General features: G+C 34.1%; 2 protein-coding genes across 5 annotated transcripts; both read left to right on the forward strand.

Moving 5' to 3' along the window:
- Positions 1 to 1077: 1077 nt before the first annotated feature.
- On the forward strand, positions 1078 to 12994 carry LOC126761385 (fibroblast growth factor receptor-like 1). Of its 4 annotated transcripts, none has more exons than XM_050477516.1 (5): positions 1078 to 1717; positions 9919 to 10061; positions 10972 to 11087; positions 11165 to 11372; positions 11468 to 12994. In XM_050477516.1, exons 2-5 carry the CDS (start codon positions 9971 to 9973, stop codon positions 12076 to 12078), a joined length of 1026 nt encoding a protein of 341 aa, XP_050333473.1. In that variant the 5' UTR covers positions 1078 to 1717; positions 9919 to 9970; the 3' UTR covers positions 12079 to 12994. The 4 variants fall into 4 exon arrangements, with proteins under 4 accessions (XP_050333473.1, XP_050333456.1, XP_050333482.1 ...); XM_050477499.1 differs by having other exon boundaries at positions 1079 to 1717; positions 9942 to 10061; XM_050477525.1 differs by lacking the exon at positions 1078 to 1717 and adding an exon at positions 1735 to 1755 and having other exon boundaries at positions 9942 to 10061.
- Positions 12995 to 16279: 3285 nt separating this feature from the next.
- On the forward strand, positions 16280 to 20606 carry LOC126751082 (lysosomal acid phosphatase). The gene is made up of 8 exons (XM_050461018.1): positions 16280 to 16342; positions 16522 to 16726; positions 16956 to 17051; positions 17135 to 17323; positions 17405 to 17458; positions 18715 to 18852; positions 19480 to 19881; positions 19957 to 20606. Exons 2-8 carry the CDS (start codon positions 16577 to 16579, stop codon positions 20119 to 20121), a joined length of 1194 nt encoding a protein of 397 aa, XP_050316975.1. The 5' UTR covers positions 16280 to 16342; positions 16522 to 16576; the 3' UTR covers positions 20122 to 20606.
- The last annotated feature ends 21 nt before the right edge of the window (positions 20607 to 20627 follow it).

Here is a 20627-nt window from a genome sequence, read left to right on the forward strand (position 1 = left end):
AGGGGATCGAGGTAGCAAGGCGCACCTGTGGGCAAATTTGTTTGAAAAAGTGGGCGTGGCTCTGCCCTCTAAAAGGTTTAATGTACATATATCCTAAACTACTTATGCTACAACAAACAAATTGGCTACGGACAGTGTGAGAATGGATGAAATCGAAGGATAATCCCGCTCACTCCTCATATAACGGTACTGTTAAAAACTACTAAAAGCGCGAGAAAGCATTATTTAAATACGCCAGAGACATTAAACTTTACCACCGAGATGGTATGAGAGACCTTTATGGGGACTGGTGTGAAAATTGGACATTGGCGTAGCCCTCTTTTTGGTGAAATCCCATATCTCGGGACCCGACCATCAGATTTCCACAAAATTTAGTACGTGGCATTCTTCCTACATTCTTATGTCACATTGTAAAAAATGGACGAAATCGAACAACAACTACGTCTACTTAATTCCACTTGATTCGTTCAGCTTACAGTACACAAAACAAGAAACAATTAATATAACGGGATAAAACTTTGCACGAATAATGTCTTAGTGTGTGCCACCTTATAACCAAACATTGTTTAAATCCAATAAAAACTGTTCAAGCCCATAGGTACCGAATATTTAAATGGGTCGAATCAGACCAATACTTCCCTTAGCCCCCATTTATTTATATGTATAAAGATTTTCGAACTTCCGGGTGACTTTGTACTTGTATATCGGCCAATAAGAGAGCGTGTTGTATTTATAACAGTGTATCTTCATGTCTAAAATAGATAAATTTGAGCGAAAACTTGGCTTATATAACTAATATCACTAACATTCGGCTGACTTTGCTCTATGTAAATGATTTGTTTTACACCGTAAAGTATTTCCCTGGCTTTGATTATTGCAAGTTGCAAGAGTATCAAATGTTCGGTAGCACTCGAACTTAGCCCTTCCTTATTTGTTAAATGTATGTATAACCTTATATTTAATTTGATTATTTTTGGGTGAAACAAACAACAGTTAGGGTACAAAGCTTTTATATTATGTAGCAACATGCATACATGTATAAAAAAGCCATAATTGGATTAACATGAATCGAGTTTGGTTCAAGTGACCCCAATTGGTAATGTGATATTTAGTTTTTCGTAAAAGTTTGAACTCATCCACAATGCAAAAATTCCATTATCACTGCAGAATTTACTTATCGGAGTTTGCGAGTTATAGCACCTTTAGAATTTTACCCATTTGTTAATCTCAACCATTAGGCGAACTAAACTATTCTAACGTACTCTGTGCAACATATTGTGAGAGTATTAAAATAGAGAACGCTTTTATTTTCCGTTCACAGTACGCAAACGACCGCGGAAGAAGAAGTTCGTTAAAGTCGGTTTGTTCGGGGCTGATAATTGGATAACGAAAAGCAACTTCATTATTAATAGACCGGAAAATCGCAAAAAACATATTTAATTAACACATTCATAAAAATTTAAAATGATATGGTGATGTGGTATTTGACGAAAAATTTAATAAAATATGTGCATATTTAAAATAATTGTGCCATAACGAACGAAAGAAATGCGCAAATTTTGTAAATAATAAAGAAATATAAATGAAAAAAAAAAAACACACTTACATATGCATTATAATGCTTTAATTAAAAAATAATGAAACCTTTAAAAATTATTTATTGCAAAGTCGGTAGAGTGCATTGAACATATTTTCATCAAAATTTGCTTATAACAGGGTAAGCAATTTCCTCATATACTATTTTAAATATAATATGTAAGTATTATTAATTACTTATTCTTGGGTGAAATAGTTTCCTTTAAATGTTCATCAGCCATCTGCGTATCGGATTTTGTAAAATTGGATAAGCTCAGTACTGTTTTCTAATATGTAACTAAAATTTATGTTTATCAAATGTGTAGACTTAGAAAAAAAATTAATTATTATGTATACATGTTTACGTATATTTTACATTGCAGTGGTTTCTACAAAACATGTAGTTTAATACAGGAACTTTCTTAAATGATTATGTATTAATTTGGATGTATTTTTCTACTTTTTTTAGTTTGAATGAAAAATACAGAATAAACCAATGTGCATATTTGTTCTTACGACAGCATTGTAGGAGTAATCTTTTTTTAGACTTCAAATAAGTTTGGTTAAATTTGTTATTTAGCAATTGTCGTGGCTACAGTTCAATTTCATTATTTAGATAAGAGCCATTGCTACCGCTGCAATGTCTGCATTAGCCACTGTAACACGTTCATTGTGTTGTTATTGTTTCATTGGCTACCGCTTCGCTAGATAATAAACTGATAAGCCACCAAATATCGCTTATAGTCGTTGTACATAGTAACTTAACTTTGGCAGTCATGGGGTTGAATTTGTTACATATATGTACATATGTATGTATGACGTCCACTATTGAATATGCGCGACCTGGTGTTTATAAAAATTTGGAGAAACTTCAACAAATAGCTGTTTAAGAGCTTAAACCGATATCTTGAGGCCCCGTATTGACAATTCATGTAAATCTTTCCATGTTTAACATACTTTATATATATTGGGATAAAAAAGTACCCGGAAATTGTAATTACAATTATGCCAACGATTTTTCAGTATGCGAAACACTTTTCATAAGCGAATTTTGTTTCATCTTCTCGATCGACTGCACACGGGTTCGACGGAGCGGCAATTTCAGTTTGGGAAACAAGAAAATATCACACGGAGCCAAATCTGGTAAATATGGTGGTTGATTGATGGTATTCATTGCGTTTTTAACTTTAAATTCCGTCACATCGTACTCTTTTCGAAAAAGATTCAGCTTTATAGGGACGATTCAAGCAAGAACGTGTTTTATACCCAAAATATCCACCAAAATCATTCGAATGAACTCGCGAGAGATATTGACCTTTTATACCATCTCTCTAACACCAGCCGGATGATTTTCAAGCATCATATCCTTCACGTTTTCAATATTTTCATCAGTTGAAGAGGTCGAAAGGTCGTCCATAACGAGGCAAGTCTGCAACGATCTCTCGACCGTCTTTGAAGGCTTTGTACCACTCGTAGGTTTGTGTTTTTGCATCGCCATAAGCCTTTTCCAATAACGGACGCTTTAACAACATTAACAAAGGTATCCAATTTGTTAAACACACATTCAAATATTATTTAAACGGAAATACAGTACCTATCAATTTTACACTTTCCTGTCGCAGACCATCACACTAAGAACCCCTTTGCGTAGGGTACCAAAGTTGCTACATCAATGGAAATATTTCTTTCAAATGTCAATCGAATGTTGTCGCAGCTGTTGCAGATGTTATACCCATTGTGTAGGCCATTATTGACATTCTACTGTATGTTCTGATTACGACTTTATTTGCTGTTATATCAGAATCTCAACACTTGTTTGCGTGTAGAACAACAACTAGAAAGATACATACATATGCACCTATATCCATGTACTACCTCCAAACTCCCTGCCTTGTAAATGAACCCCAGCCACATTGCATAGTTCCCGAGCTACATAAGGCAAACGATAAGTTTTTCCACAATCTACTTTCTCATACATGCATACAAACACATTCAGCTATACATTTATATTTTGCAAACTGTTATCTGCAATAGTTGTTCTTATTGAATTCATGTTATAGGCAACTTCATAAATATCAGCTTATTATTTATTTTGTTTAATTGTAGGATAACCATCTTACCTGAGTGTGCGTAGGGGGGTGTTTATACAAATATAGACATGTATGTACATAAGTATGTGTGGTAGCTATAAAGAGCTTTCTGCATCGAAACTGTTCGCGCTAAACGTTCTGTGCCACTGTTTGGGTTCGTGGGCTTCATTTTTTTTAACTTTTCTGATTTATCGGCGCATTAACTGTGTAGCAATTGTGAGATAAAGTGCTTTTCTACGTACTTCAGTAAATAGAAATTGATATCGCCCAGAAGGGTTTGAATTGGGCAGAAACTTAATTTCAACTTGTTAATAATAAAGTTTTAATCTTTTATTAATGCAGTGGCATTTGTTTGTGATTTAAAAGTGAATAGTTAATGATACCAGAAAGATTTATTTTATTCTGCTTAACCGGCTTTTATAGTGGCAAGTTTAGAGAAACTTATTTAACTTAGTTTAAACCAAGCTCGGTGTACATTCGCCATATGATTTTAATTTGCAAATTAAGCTGAAATTCTATAATTATAGTGGCGGCCCTCAAAATTGTTCTTTATACCATAACCTAACCATAAAATCTTAAGTTCAGAGAATTTTTGAATGTGGTAGAGAGAAAAACACTCTAAAAGTATTAGGAATTACATTTTTAAGGATGGTATACAATTTCGGTAAACTAAAAGATAATCTTATTGAAATATTTATTTAAAAAATTACCGTTCATTACAATTATATAAGGCTGTGTCGATACAGAAAAATTGTTTGTATATACAATGACAAAATCTATCGACCCAACCTTATACAATGTGACAGAATTACCTGGGAATTGTAAATAAAACGCGGAATATTTAATTATTCATCAATTAACGATTTTTCTAGTCCTCTAAACACTTTTCATAAGCACTTTTAGGGATGGCCTTCAGCTCATTCAGTGAATTGTGTTTTATCTCCTCGATCGACTGAAAACGGATTCCACGGAGCGGCTATTCCATTTTGGGCAACAAGAAAAAATCACACGGAGCCAAATCTGGGGAATACGGTGGTTGATCGATGGTATTCATTGCGATTTTGGCTTTAAATTTGTACTCTTTTTGAAAAAAAAAATCAGCTTTATAGGGACGAGTCTAGCAAGAACTTGTTTAATACCCAAAATATCCACCAAAATCATTCGAACGGACTCGCGAGAGATGTTGAGCTGTCTTGCCATCTCTCTAACACCAGTCTGACGATTTTCAAGTACCATATTCTTTACTTTTTTAATATTTTCATCCGTTGAAGAGATCGAAGATCGTCCAGAACGAGGCAAGTCTTCAACGATCTCTCGTGAAGGCTTGTGTTTTTGACAAAACTAAATCACCGTAATCATTTTCCAACAGTCGCAATGATTCTGCATACGAAATTTGGTCAGAATACAAAATTTGAGACAAATATTTGTGCGATATTTTTATACATTGTAAAAATCGCAACGCACCATTGAGGTTTACTGACTTAAGCAGTTGCTGTAAACAAACTGGTTGACAGATCGCGCTCATATTTGATACATTAATTAAGCACAGTCTCAGTCACAGTTTCTCACGAAGTTTGTAACACCCAGAAGGAAGCGTAGGAGACCCTATAAAGTATATATGTATATAAATGATCAATATGTTGAGCTGAGTCGATTTAGCCATGTCCGTCTGTCTGTCTGTCCGTCTGTCGGTATATATACGAACTAGTCCTTCAGTTTTTAAGATATCGTTTTGAAATTTTGCAAACGTCATTTTCTTATTTTCTCTTCTGCTGCACATTTGTCGGAACTACCGATATCGGACCACTATAACATATAGCTGCCCACCAAACTGAACGATCGGAATCAAGTTATTGTATGGACAACTTTCACATTTGACAATGTATCCTCACAAAAGTTGGTCAGATCGGTTAACTATAGCATATAGCTGCCATACAAACTGAATGATCGGGATCAAATGCTTGCATGGGAAACTTCCTCATTTGACGATATATCTCCACGAAATTTGGTATGATTTATTGTTCATAAAAATAACGTAATATCGGAAGAAATTGTTCAGATCGGCTCACTATAGGATATAGCTGCCGTACAAACCGAACGATCGGAATCAAGGGCTTGTATGGAAAACTTTCGCCTTTGACGTGGTATCTTCACGAAATTTGACATGGATTACTGCTTAAGGTATCAATATAATCTCCGAAAAAAATTGTTCAGATCGGATTACTATAGCATATAGTTTCCATATAAACTGAACACATAGTTACCAAAAGAAATGCACCTGTGAAGGGTATATTAGTTAACGAAGTTAACGTTTTTTTCTTGTTTTGATATATAGTTTACTCGATGAATTTAATTACAATTTCCGCGTGCTTTTTTGTCACAATGTATAATTGAATCACGATCTGAGCCTTACAGAGTTTGAATTTTCTTCTCTTATGCCAATTTTTACCTGTTCTCGAAGCAGTCACAGCAAATCCTATTTTAAAAAATGTATTTTAATTCAATTGTTTGTTTTTACTTTTTCAGCAACAAACATAAATCGCTGAGTAAATAAACAAAGTGTCTAGTATAAAATAAATATGTGCATCATTTGATTTAATGAAACAATTTGTTAAGCGTTTTGCTGGAAAAATATTTATCCCAGGCTACATGCATACGCACCAGCATTGGTATGCAATAGAATGAAAAACAATATTTAAATAAGCAAATCAAGTTCTTAACGATTTGTAGTTTGTGTGATAATTATACAAGAACGGATAGCTTTCGCGCATACTTTAATACCATTGTTACTTATTGCAATGAGTATAATAGTTTTCTTTACCTAACAAGTAAGTAAGTCCAAAAACTAAATGAGGTATTATGCAGGCTGAGGAGCTCGTATCATCTTTTATTTAACATCGTCTTCATCAATTAAAGTTATTGATATTCCAAATTTTTGGAAAAATGTCTATCTTGATGGCTTCTATGGTACTTATATTCTAAATGTTCTTTGAACAAGGTATATACATACATACATACATGTCGTTCATACAAACTGATTGACCAAATTCAAGTCCTTCTATGAAAACTTTTTTATTCAACAATGCTACAATCTCTGAATAAATTGTTCAGATCGGAATACTATTGCGATCTAAATCAAGGTGAAGATATTCTTTCCTAATTAAGTAATCTCAATGCGACTTAGATGTTGTTTTTATCAAACGTCATGACCAGAAAGAACTAGCAAAACGATATATTATATATATTTTGGCAAAAGAAATCCACCTGAGAAGGGTATTATAGTTTCGGTGCAGCCGGTACGAAGTTAACGTTTTTTCTTGTCGTCTTTCCAGAAAGTATTTTATTGAGGTCTCAGAAAAGGTAAAATGGCAAACAAAAACCAGATACATTTCACCATCAATTACTTTGATTGATAAAACTGTACTTTCTTATTTTTCAAATGGGATGGGTTTGACGGTTTTCCCTTTTTGGATTAAGCGATAAAAAATGGTTGTGCATATGGACATTACCTTAAGCTCAATGCATACGTAGTATCATGATGTATTTCAATCCTCATATCTGGGTAATGTGTGAATTATCTTAATGAGCATGGGAGAAAACTCTCTTGCGAATACTCTGAAATTGACGAAATGGGACACGACTATACGCTATTCGTCATAAACCCAAATTTACAGTTTTTCACCTTCTCCTAGACCCGCATATTTATTATTATTTATTCCTTTTCTTTGGTTGGTGGTAAATATAGTGATTTTTGCAAGTAAGTCGATTTTAATATAGATATCTTTAATATAGTGGAAGTTATAGTAGTGAAGGTACCCACCCTGTTATATAATATTAGGTTGTCAAAAAAGTCTTGCGGTATTTTCGCTAGTTGGCGCTGAAAGCGCGTAGTTCTAGTTTTATTCGTCGCATCGGGTCATGCTATACCTTTTTGGAAAGCTCATTTCACGCGGTAACACCTGTTTGATTGCAGTACTACTACGACTACTACGATAAATGCAAAAATGCATCTCAAGCCGCCAATAAAATTTGTGCAGTTTATGGACCCGATACAGTTTCCATTTCCACCGCACAACGATGGTTTCAACGTTTTCGTTCTGGTGTAGAGGTGGTCGAAGATGCGCCACGCTCCGGAAGGCCTGTCGTCGAAAACTGCGATAAAATCGCTGAATTGGTCGAAAGAGACCGGCATAGTAGCAGCCGTAGCATCGGTCAAGAGCTGGGCATGAGTCATCAAAAATTCCTTTCAATTTCAATAAAAAAAAAAATTCAATAAAAATACCGCAAGACTTTTTTGACAACCCATTATAATGGAATGCGATACCAAGAAGGAAGGTTATCAGTTGGTAATTGGAGACCTGGAAATGTTTCAGTTGCCTTTAATTTTTTCAAATTACGAAATCATATAATGTTGCTGGGACCGTACTAAGCATTTCCTTATTTTTACGTATATATTTTAATTTGTTTTGTAATTCGAACAATTTTCACATTGAAGTAAACATTTTAAATATGTTCGCAAATGTACCATACATATATGTAAGTATATATTTAGAATAAAATATAAATATAACTAAACAAACAGACAATGAATCGCTGCGAGACTGATTGCTGGATTTATGCGCGAAATATTTACGATTCTCAACTTGCTTAACTAATAACGGGTTTTTCAATAGGGACGCTACAAAAGTGGACATATTTTTCCCCGTTTTTTTGACATTTATCTTCAGTAATGTTTGCCATTTCATCATGGAAAGATATATGATCCAACAACGAGTCGACATTATTAAAATTTACTACCGAAATTTGGAGTCAGTGGCCTCAACTTTAAGAGCGCTATGTCCAATTTATGGTCGTCTTAATCGTCCTGACATTCATAGTACAAAATGTTCCAGTGCCAATGAAACTAAGAAGTGCCCATAGTTTCGAGAATATCAATCAATGAGGAAGACCCAAATCAATTTCTTACACGTTCAAACGTTGGGCATCTCTGTGACGTCGTTGTGGTGAATTTTGTGAAAAGATCTTGGCCTACATCCTTACAAGATCAAATTGACGCAAGAACTGACGCCGTTTGACCACCAGAATCGCCGTATGTTCGTGAACTGGGCTGAGCAACAACTTGAAAATGATCGGGATTTGCATCGAAAAATCATTTTTAGCGATAAGGCTCATTTCTGGCTGAATGGCTTCGTCAATAAGCTGCGTTATGCGTTATTAGTTAGGCAGCAATCCACACGTATTCCATAAGTCACCATTGCATCTCAAAAAAATTACGGTTTGGTGCGGTTTATGGGCCGGCGGCTTCATTGGGCAGTACTCCTTCAGCGAAGATCAAGACCGGCACATTACTGTGAATGGGCTACCGCTCAATGATAACCGATTATTTTTGACCAGAATTGGACGATATAGACTTCGAGAATATGTGGTTCCAACAAGACGGCGCCACAAGCCACAGAGCGAATGTCACAATCGATTTATTGGAAACCAAGTTTGTTGAACGTGTTATCTCACGAAATGGCCCAGTCAATTGGCCGCCTCGGTCGTTCGATTTGACGCCGTTAGTTTTCTGTGGGGCTACGTCAAGTCTACGGTCTATGCGAATAAGCCAGCGACAATTGATGAACCTTTTACGAATATTGAACCTGAAATTGTAGCAGTATCTGCCGATTTATGCTTGAAAACAGTCGAAAATTGGGTTCAGCGTCTGGACTTCTGCAAGCGTGCCCGTGGTGGTCATGCAAAAGAAACCGAGTTCCATATACATATAATAGCATCAAATGTACTTTCAAAGGAATAAAGCATTTCATTGATATACCAAACCGTGTTTGTTTTATTTTCTAGTGTTCTTATTAAAAACCCCGTTATGTTCTCATATGTTTACAATTTGTTGTCGGTTATAGATGGAAATTTGGGCTCTTGAAAATAATTTTCATACTTAGAGTCATGCAGATAAGCCTTTAAACATATACATTTGTAATAACTAAATTAATTAAGAAAATATTGAGATATTTGTACTCTCGCACAAGAATAAATGGAAAGTGGCTACCAGGCATTTCTCGCAGGGTATTCACAGTATATAGTCTTGTGATAATGTTGTGGAGGCGTGATTTCTGTATGACTACTTACTTACGTATGACTTATAGTTTTGGCGTTTCAGCTCATGTAATTAATTGTAAATTTGCATTCAAGCTATTCACTTTGGAAACAAGGTTTTCAATTTTGATTCTAACTGCGTGTGAAATTTCCAATACAGAAGGAAATCTCTTTACATTTTAGCTATTTGTAATGTTCAGAAGAGTTACGCAATGGGTCCTACTGTAAAACTGAGGTATCTCTACGCAATATTTATGCCAATGGTAATGACGGAAGTTTTTGGACTATATTTGGACTACACAGGTACGTGACTAAGGCTTTTTAACACACGCAAGTAGTAAAGAGATAATATTAAAAATATTTACCAAAACTATCTATATATTTTGTGTACGGATTTGAGTAGTAAAAAACTGGCTCATATGCAGTAGGCACTTTTTAAATTATTTTTAAGCGTACTTAAATTAACATAAATGAACGGAAATGATATTGCAAAAGAGAGCAAATTCGAAAGCGTAGCCACGCCAGAGAATGATTGTGAGTGAACGTTTTCCTACTGGAGTTAATTTTTAGTTGTGGACATCTTTTTAGATAAATTTATTAATTCAAGTGTAGATATAGAAACGAAAATTACACAGTACAACAGCTAATCTGGGGAGTGAGAAATTCCAAGTCAGGGTGATGGTACTAGGTCAGTATAGTAAAACCCTCAAAGGGTTTGGCGTTCGTATGTGTCAGTTTTTTTTTATGACCTTTTAAATGTTATAGTGAACGAAAATTGGTTACCAAATATAGTGTGTAAAAGCTGCTACAACCGTCTAATGGATTGGAAAAATAGATAATAGTGGTTCGCGAGTTATGTTAAACTACGTTTTTGCCAAAATGTTACAACTAAGCGAAAAAACATTAAGATAAGGAAGAAATTTAAAAGGTCATTAAAAAAACTGACACATACGAACGCCAAACTCTTTGAGGGTTTTACTATACTGACCTAGTACCATCACCCTGACTTGGAATTTCTCACCCCCCAGACAATAATCCCAAAAATGTTCCACAGTGTTATCAATATACAATATACATAAATAAATAAATTTAAAACTTTATGCGAGGTTGTATTGTGAAAGCAATGCTATAACAGTAATATGTTATTTTTTAATGTCCTTTCACTAAAATCCTTGTAACGATGTTGTAACACAATTTATTAAAATTTTTAAAGAATCTACTGAATTCATACATCAGCGCGCTGGTTATGACATTCGATTACACTGTGGTGTTGAAGGATTGATGGATGAAGAACAGCTCGCAGATAAAAAGATCTATTGGTTTTTTAAGGTAGGTGCTATCATTTATTGCCTTTATTTATTTATATATTTATTTACCTTTAAAATTAATACACATTTTTACAACAGTGTCGAGAAAAAACGTTCATCAGCGAAAGCTGCCATAAGTGGATGCAGTTACCTTGTGAAGAAAACTTTTGCCAATCAGACTTGTTGCTCCACAATGTCACTGAGGAGTATTCTGGCTTATATAAATGTACCGTTGTGCCACTGAAGTACAAATCTGGACACGCGCTTGATATTCAATTCGTTCGTACTTATCAACTTGATGTGAAAAGTAAGTGAACAAAAATTAGTAGAAACCGACATAAGACTATCGTAAGCAATTTAAAGAGATTTAAAAATTAATTCAAAGTATAATCTTCCTTTCAGACACTAGTGCGGCTATACCCAAATTTGTAGATCCATACCCTTTAAATAAGACGGCTGTTATCAATGACCAAGTGGTGTTTCAGTGTCGTGTGCAAAGTGAAGAGCATCCCACCATTAAGTGGTTTCGCCGCACTCCAGCTTCTCTTCCCAATGATTTGGAAAATATGGCTGTCAATAGTAATAATCTTAATGCGCACATTGTCCATTACAATGGACATATCTATGAGCTGTTGCATACGGCTGGTGAAAAATACATAGGAGAAGATATGTTTCTAAGCAAATTGATATTAAATGGAGTGAGTCTGAGGGATGCGGGTTACTATGCCTGTGCCGCTATTACTTTTCATGGTTATAAAATTAGAGAAGCATTCTTAGAAGTTCATCGTCAAGGATATGTAGAAGACTACAGCGCTAACGGGGAAGCATACACCGATCCGAGTGAATTCTGGTTACTATTTTTAATGCCTGTGGGGTTAGCAATGCCCCCGCTGATATTTTGGCTAAGCTATTTGATTTATAAACGGTACACCACGCATACGGAGATTCAAAGAAACTCGCAAACTTATTCCGAAGACTTCATAGAAGACGATAATTGTGTGCTGAGAGCGTAGTAGTGCGAATAAAGTGTTAAAACTCATAGTTTATATGTTGTATTCAATGAAAAGTAATTAAAAATAAGACAAATACGCTTATTAATTTAATTGAAGTATACATATGTATATATAAATCAATATGAATATTAACTAAATTAGGTATTCAAGCTCATTCCTGATATAGATTGTAATTATTGTAAATAATTCGCGAAATAATTAAGAACATTGCCATAATATATACATTTATTATATATATGTACATATGTACATATGTATATATATAAATTCATGATTGTATAATATTTTAAACACTGGCGCCATATTTCATTCATGAGTGATTTAATGCACTGAGAAGTTATTTCTATCATAATTATTTATTATTTATTATATATTTATATGTTAATTTTTTATTTTTTTCAATATTTATTTAAGCGCCAAATAAATTAAGGATGTCTAAAAATGTTTCTTCCACAAAGAAGAGTTCTTTCTTTGGATTAATAGAATGAAATTTTATGTAAAAAATTACAAAAAACACGTTAACTGGTAATATATAAAATTGACAATAGCTTTTACTGATATGTAATAAAAAAAAATAAAACTAACTGAAATAACTTCTAACTTCAATAATATTTGATTTTGATAATACTTGTCTAATAACCAGACTTCAATAAATCGTATTCGAAAATTTTTAATAAAGTGTTCGAAAATTAATATTCGACCAAAAAGTTGATTGTGTAGATTCCTAAACCGAAACAAACACGAAATAAAAAGGAATATCAACTTGATATAAATTGTTTTTCAACATTGCGTTTTTTAAAAATCAAAATTTGTAGCAATCAAGTTCAAAATTTTTCATCTCTGTCAATTATAATTTGAGTGTATTCCAATATCTATTTTTTTAAATATACATATATTTATATAAACTTACACATAATTAGTATCGTTTACTTGATGATATTGGAAATCTATTTGAATTTTTATTTGATGCGCCAATTTCAAGTGCACATTTTTTATTTACGCATTTGCATCAACATCGCCAACCAATTGGAGCCAATAGAGTCACCTGAACCGTTGGAAGTCTAGATTTTTAAATCATCAAATTGGATGAAATGTCAAGAAAGCGTAATTCCAATCGTATATCGATGGCGCTTTTGCACTCGATTGTACCATGTCCCAGCATTGAAGAATACGAATGTGAATATTATCGGCCTGGTTGTTATTGCATACCGCAAGCGATGCCACATGTCGCACCCTATACATGCGCTTACCTCCACGATTACGTGCCTCAGTGGACGGCTGCCTGTCACACGGCCACTTATGTGGTGGACGCTTACGGTATGGTTTATTATCTCAGCGATTTCGAACATCAGTTGCAATTTCCCAATAATATGGTCCACTCGGATATCGTTTACCATATACCAAACTTTTTTGACGGTGAGGACTATGAGGTAGCGACAGAGGAGGACGAAAGTGAAACTGTGAGTCCACGTAAACGCGAACGTCTTGAAAACGAAAATGATTCTGAAGACACGGAACCGGAATATAACAAAGATTTTTGCCAAGACTACGAATTTTCTGATGTCAATTCTGAGAGTAATCCACTAAAAAAGTCCAATGACTCTGATCATGAGTATCTTGTAGAAGAACCGTCTGATACAGAAACTAAAGTTTAAGAGTGAAATGAGCGTAAAGAGTAAATTTTACTTATTTGTTTCAATGTCTGTATATTTTGGAAACATCTTATTGAATGTACCCATTGTCGAGTATTGCGAAAAGATTTTTATTAAATTGAAACTTATGCTAAGCAGAATTTTGTTATTTCATAGATATGTACATACATACTTTTTAGTTATTCGTTATTACCTACTATACTCAACGGGGTTTGCTACTAAAAGTAGCATATAGCCATTCTTTCTTTTATTTTAGAGCAAGGTTCAAAAGAGTTTTATACATAATCAGCACTAAACCACATTATGGTTGAGAATTCAACTTGATTACAGTAAAATATCATACATTTTGACCAATGTAAACGATTTAAGAGTCAGACGGAAAGTCCACATAGATGGAAATCACTATATCGCGAATACTGGGGTTATGGGAAGACCAAGGGTGATTGGTTGAAGCATTACTCAGGAATACTCGAGAACATGTTTCGCTCAATTTTAGGCAGAGATCTCACGCAATGACCGATATATTCGGAATAGAGTCTGCTATAATAATAAAAGTCATTATGTGTATGTAGTATATGCGAGCTGTAGTAATTCGTGAACTGATGTCACATATTTAGGCATGATACTATAACTTATCCATTGTTACACGTTTACTTAATTTTGTTAAAATATCTTACATATTGACCAATACATACATACATATATCATAAAGCCAATCGGGAGTTTGTAATTCTTATATAGAGTAAATGGGGTCTAGGTTATACATTGATCCGATTTTATACAGTTTTTATTTTACGACATACACTAGAACCTCACATATATATTATTCACATAAAGTTAACTGGAACTTTAAGATTTCTTATATTACATAGGTATGAGGGGGCTATGGAAAGCATCAATCCGATTTTAACCTTTTGCGCGCCAGAATTCATTATTACCAGGAAAAGACGTTCTCTAATTTCCATTGCACACACACAGATTGGCTGCTATTTTCCGTAAAGTCAGCCATAGGCACTCAGGTTCACATATTCAATGTCTTACTTAGTTATGGTACTTTATATGTTATCTATTAATGTCATTTTGTGAGCGTGGTAATGATCCAAGAGAGTTGCGATAGTATAAACAAATATGTACGTACTTAAGATACCGTTCTTTATTTTGTTTCAGATAGCACTAGTTTCTAAAAACACACTCGCTCATCGAGACCCTCTGGAAAAAGGAGGTTCCGAAGATTGTTGTGCCAATTCCCATTTTTGTTTATTTCATAGCCTTAAAACTGTTGAATAAATTTTTACGGAGAAAAATTCGATTCTTTTTTCCTTACTCACCGAATAAATTTTCAACATTAGGGATCCAACTCGTTTATTATTGGAACTCAAAATTAATTTTAGATCTGTAACATACATACATATATGGTCAGATATTTCCTTTGGGGTATGAGCATACTTGAATATGTATGTATACAAGTATATGTATATTCAACCATGCATATACTCAGTCGAATATATGTACATATGTAACTAGACATATGAAGAGTATCTCACGATACTCACAACCTAAGAAACTCGCGTTTACGTAGGTTGACTTTTACATTTTGGGATTTGAAAACCCTTCTGTTATGGTAAAATTTGATATTTATGATGTTTTTCATATTCGGAACATTATTTATCGCTGCCAAAAAATGAAATTAATCACAAATTTTTACAACTTTCGAAGTGCATTAATTCAGAAACAGTACTCCATTAACGACCAGTGTTTTCCCGTGAACTCCATCGATGTCGTAGATCAATTGATTGATATTGCAAGATTGTCATGTTCCTATCGTGGGGTTGAGACAAATATAGGCATAGTGGGACCATCATAAATCAATTATTGCATGAAGATTTGAACTTGAAAATCATTTGTCAATCGCCCAAGAGCAATGTTAAGAAAATATTTTAAAACACGTCTATGACATCGTGACATGTGATGAATATGATTTATGCTTATGAGCCCTAAAGTAAACAGCAGTCAACTGTATCCAACAGCGATCCAGTTTTTGGAAAAACTGAACATCTCGCAAACGTAACCCTAGAACAAGGCATAACAGTATATTATGAGTACGATTTGTTTACCAATTGCTTTTCAAGAAATAAGGAAAACCAACCACCCAAGACAAACATCGACTAAAACAACTGCATTTTTAAGCACCCAAAACATCGATTTGATGTCCTGACATGGCACGGAATGGCTTCTTTTTATTCCCGTACGTAAAAAATATACTAAGAGGTCAACGTTTTTCAACACCTGAAGAGGCGGTTAATGCGTTTTGAAGTCATGTTTCGGAGATACCTCAATCAGAGTGACGAAAGGCCTTTTGGAAAAAATTAAGCGATTTTCTATAATTAATATTTGTTTTTGTTCTCTAATCTCGAAATATAAATGGCACCCTTCGTACAATGTGTCTATATTTAATTATAAGCATATACAAACATAGCGTCTAGTCGCTAATTTTTTCTCTGTTATGCTTGCTCAGTGCATATGTACATAACTCAATTCAGTCACTTGCCTGCTGTTGGGATGAGAAATACAAATCCGACAAACAATTCGTACAAAAGTTAAATAGCTATTAAGTAAGCACAAGTGGCTTACAGATATATTTTATGTTAATAATAAAATATTGGATTATTTTGGTTTCTTTCATAAGTATTCCTGAGTGTATTATGAAATTATTGTTTGTCTGCATACATTAGGTTAATGAAAATCAATGCAATTGTATAAAAAGTTGTACCGAAAAACTGAAATTTTTTAGAAATAAATAGCAATATTAGTTTGGTGAAACAAAAAAACATCACTCATACGCCAAGATGGTCAATCTCGATTGCCAGTCCAGGCGAAGCACGAAAATATCGGTTATTATTCTGGGGGGTGCACTATGCACCGTTATGATGGCCTATTTCGTTTTTGGCGACAATAACGATGAACAGGGTCTAAGAAACCTACGAATGATCTCGATTGTAAGTATTTAACAATTTTGGTACAAAAATATTTGATTGCTAAATAACTTCCTATGTACATACATATATACATATGTACTATAATTAGGAATTATGATAGTTTATCTTAATGTAATTTCGATAACACAGATAAAATAATTAAATAAAAGTATGTCAACAATTATACTCATTCTTTCACAAAAAAAGGATGAATAAAATGATAAATTACATCACATAACGCTATTTATAGGTTTTTCGGCATGGTGAGAAGACACCTAGTTCCTTTTACCCCACTGATCCACATGCCCTACATGAATGGCCGGGTGGTTTGGGAGCACTTACACAGGTAATCAAATGTTGAAGAGATGCATGTATGTATATTTACAAATTTATTGTATACTAAGTAGTTATAATTTTAATCTTTTTTAGAAAGGCAGTCAACAGGCTTATAATTTGGGTAAAAATTTGCGCATGCGTTACTATCGTTTACTGCCGCCAAACGGTATTTATACGCAGCAACAGGTACTCGCTTCAAGCTCGGCGGCTGAACGCTGTATTATGAGCGCGCAAAGTGTCTTGGCAGGTTTCATGCCACCACTTGACCACAACAAGGTTTTGGTGAGTACTATCATGCATATTTGATATATTGGTTACAAACTTTTTCATATACAAGAACAACCACATTTATTTTACATTTAGCCAATTCCATGGCAGCCAGCGGCGGTAAATGTTATACCACGCAGTGAAGATACGGTATGTTTTTATATAATATTCTGTAGATCATAAATGTTTTAATGAAGATCACGTTGTGAGTAACTTTGGATGCACTGAGTGGCTTATGCTAAAATATAGTGATGTAGGTTGTGTAATAGTTTGTTATACCCTGAACAGTGTATATTAAGTTTGCCACAAAGTTTGTAACACTTAGAAGGACACGTAGGAAACGGGTGTTCCAAAGACGTTTCTTTGATTGGAAGTGAAGTTATTGCGTTTTAAGTGTCAGTATGTTTGTGTTATCGGTGCGAAAATGAGCTTCGAACAAAGAGTCAACATTAAATTTTGTTTTAAAATTAGTAAAACTTTTACCGAAACGTTCATGAAACAAGTTTATGGCGATGATTGCCTATCCCCTAGCAGAGTGCACGAGTGGTTTCAACGTTTGCAAAGTGGTCGTGAGGACATAAATTACGATCAATACGTGGGCCAATAAAAATCCATGATCACCGGAAATTCCATCGAAACTGTGCGTGAATTCATCAAAAATCAGCTGAAATCATCAATGAAATTCATTGAAATGGAATTGAACATCGCCGAAACATCGATTTATCGCATTTCGATCGAACATTTGGGCTTACGAAAGGTTTGTGCACGGTTTGTTCTGCGCAAATTAACTGACGACCAAAAATTGCTCAGATTCCAACATTCGAAGGAAGATTATTTGACCAAAAATCACATTTTAACCATTAACCACTCCCCATATTCACCTGATATGGGATCATGCGACTTCTTGCTTTTCGGAAAAATGCATTTGCCCATGAAGGAAAAGCGTAATGAAGACGTAGAGGCCATTCAAAAGGCTTTCACCGGCATACTCTCGGCCATACCGGCCAACAAGCTAAAACACCCGTTCGACATGCTTTTGGACCATGCAAAAAGCTGTATTGAAGCAGAAGGAGACTATTTTGAAAAAAATAAATTGATTTTGCCGAAAAAAAATTGAACTGCCGTCGTTAAACCATATATGTACATACATATGTACATGTATGTACCTACCATACAAACTGAATGATTAAAATAAAGTTCTTGTATAGAAACCTTTTTATTTTTAAAGGGTATTGCTTCAGTGTAACCGAAGCAAACGTTTTTTCTTATTTTTCTCATATAGGTACATAGAAAAATTGTGTTTAAACGTAATATGCATTCTTTACATTGACTTTTTACTAGTTAAGTTTTTCAAATTTCTCTGTAATATTCTAATTGCATTAAGTTATTTCTCGTATATTATTTAGCTCTTGGCGCAAAAGAAACCGTGTTTGAAATATGACACAATTCTGCAGAAGTTGTATAAGAATCCACCACCAGAACTACGAAAGTTAAACGAAGAAAATGCGGAATTATTCAAATTGCTAACGAAACACTCAGGCAAGGTGAGTATTATAAGGTAATTTGGTGCATATACATATACATATGTTTGTACATATGTATGTAGTACACAAGTGGTAGATCAATACATTTGTCATAAGTGAATATTCTCCCGTTAAGCATTGGGCACCTCACTTAGAGAACCAATATATCTTAAGCTGGCAAAGTCTTCGTTATGTACATTCCACTATGTCTAGGATTTAAATATATGCGGAAATCTATAATTTGACGAACCGTATGTCGTCTGCGCCCATTTCAGCTAATTGAAACATATGTACAGTAAAGTCGGGACTGTTGTAACATAACGATTAATTGTTAATATATGTATTTGTCTAATAAAATTCTCAACTTGAGACTGTTCATTACTGGAAAACCGCATGATCGCCATCCTCTACTAATAGAGAAACCTTTTAAGACAGAAGTTAATGTGAAGGGTATGAGTTTACATAAGTAGTATATTAAAAGGTCAAATAGCAATTTTATAAGTTTAGCTAACATTTTTGAAGAAAAGAGAAATTTAAGTTACTAAAACCACTTTTTTGAGTATAAAGGAAGATATAAAAAGGCTCTGAATAAAATATACTTAGTCGTATGTGTGAGCAAAACGTTTAAATAATTTTTTTCTCCTTCAGAATATATCGACGCTAATTGACGTTGAAATGTTGTATACAACTTTAAAAGTAGAAGCTGAAGCAGGGCTGGTATTACCTGATTGGACAGAGAATATCTATCCTGACAAATTGGAGTCATTAGCCGCTCGTAGTTACTCACTTTACACAGAATCGAATTTGATGAAAAAAGTGAAGGGTGGAGCGTTTTTAGCGGAGATAATTAAAAAAATGGAGAATAAGCGAAGGAAGAATTTAAATCCTGATCGTAAAATATTCTTATACTCTGGGCATGATATTACATTAGTAAATATTATGAATACCTTAAATATACTGGATCAAACAGATACATTACCAAGTTATGCATCTGCACTTTCGTTTGAGCTACATCATAGCTCTTTGTTTAAAGACGATTTCGAAGTAAAGGTAAGTCCGGTACTATAAATTTTATACATCATACATTCATCTAAATTCATATGTATATATACGAAACAATTTCAGATCGTTTATTATTATAACAGCGAAGACAAATTTCCAAAGGAAATTCACATACCCAACTGCAATGTTCCATGCTCACTTACCCAATTCAGCAATTCTATAAATCATCTGTTACTGGACGATTACGATGATACATGCGAAAATCCTACCACAGACTGCAAAAACTAGGAGCGCTTGCAAAATTAATTATGGATAAGGACATTTTTACAAAATGTCATTTATAACATTTGAAGACTAATATGTGTAAGAACTTCCACAAGTTTAAAAGCATAGCACCTACTGATAAAAATAATATGCTGGTTATTTTATCTGAATATTGTTATAATAACGGGTTGGCAGTTTTTAAATCCCCAAATTCGGGCAATGCACGTAACTTCGATGGGAAATTCAGTTCACTTAATACCGAAATTTGGTACATACATATGTATGTATAAGCATTTATATTCCAACCAAAACAAATCGCGTATGTATGTAATATTGTAATGAAATGATCAAATTCCATACTTCCTTTAATTTTTAGAAAACAATTTGTAGAAAAATTGGAATGAATAGCTATTTACCAGAAATCAGAAAAGAAATAATTGTAAATAATAAATATCACGTTTGCTGGCAACGCCAAAGTCCTGTCGGCAAACGAGTCAATTCAATGAAAACAGATGTTTGTCATTCTTATG

This window comes from Bactrocera neohumeralis, chromosome 2, assembly GCF_024586455.1.
Source record: "Bactrocera neohumeralis isolate Rockhampton chromosome 2, APGP_CSIRO_Bneo_wtdbg2-racon-allhic-juicebox.fasta_v2, whole genome shotgun sequence".
In the NCBI taxonomy this organism is placed as follows: Eukaryota; Metazoa; Arthropoda; class Insecta; order Diptera; family Tephritidae; genus Bactrocera; species Bactrocera neohumeralis.

Bases quoted from the DNA above. Each gene is read 5' to 3' on its own strand.
- LOC126751082 (XM_050461018.1), top strand. From the start codon at position 16,577: ATGGTCAATCTCGATTGCCAGTCCAGGCGAAGCACGAAAATATCGGTT. The intron at 17,324-17,404 runs GTGAGTACTATC...TTTTACATTTAG, and splicing joins TTGACCACAACAAGGTTTTG to CCAATTCCATGGCAGCCAGC. The intron at 17,459-18,714 runs GTATGTTTTTAT...TATATTATTTAG, and splicing joins TACCACGCAGTGAAGATACG to CTCTTGGCGCAAAAGAAACC.
- LOC126761385 (XM_050477516.1), top strand. From the start codon at position 9,971: ATGGGTCCTACTGTAAAACTGAGGTATCTCTACGCAATATTTATGCCA. The intron at 10,062-10,971 runs GTACGTGACTAA...AAATTTTTAAAG, and splicing joins ACTATATTTGGACTACACAG to AATCTACTGAATTCATACAT. The intron at 11,373-11,467 runs GTAAGTGAACAA...TCTTCCTTTCAG, and splicing joins TTATCAACTTGATGTGAAAA to ACACTAGTGCGGCTATACCC.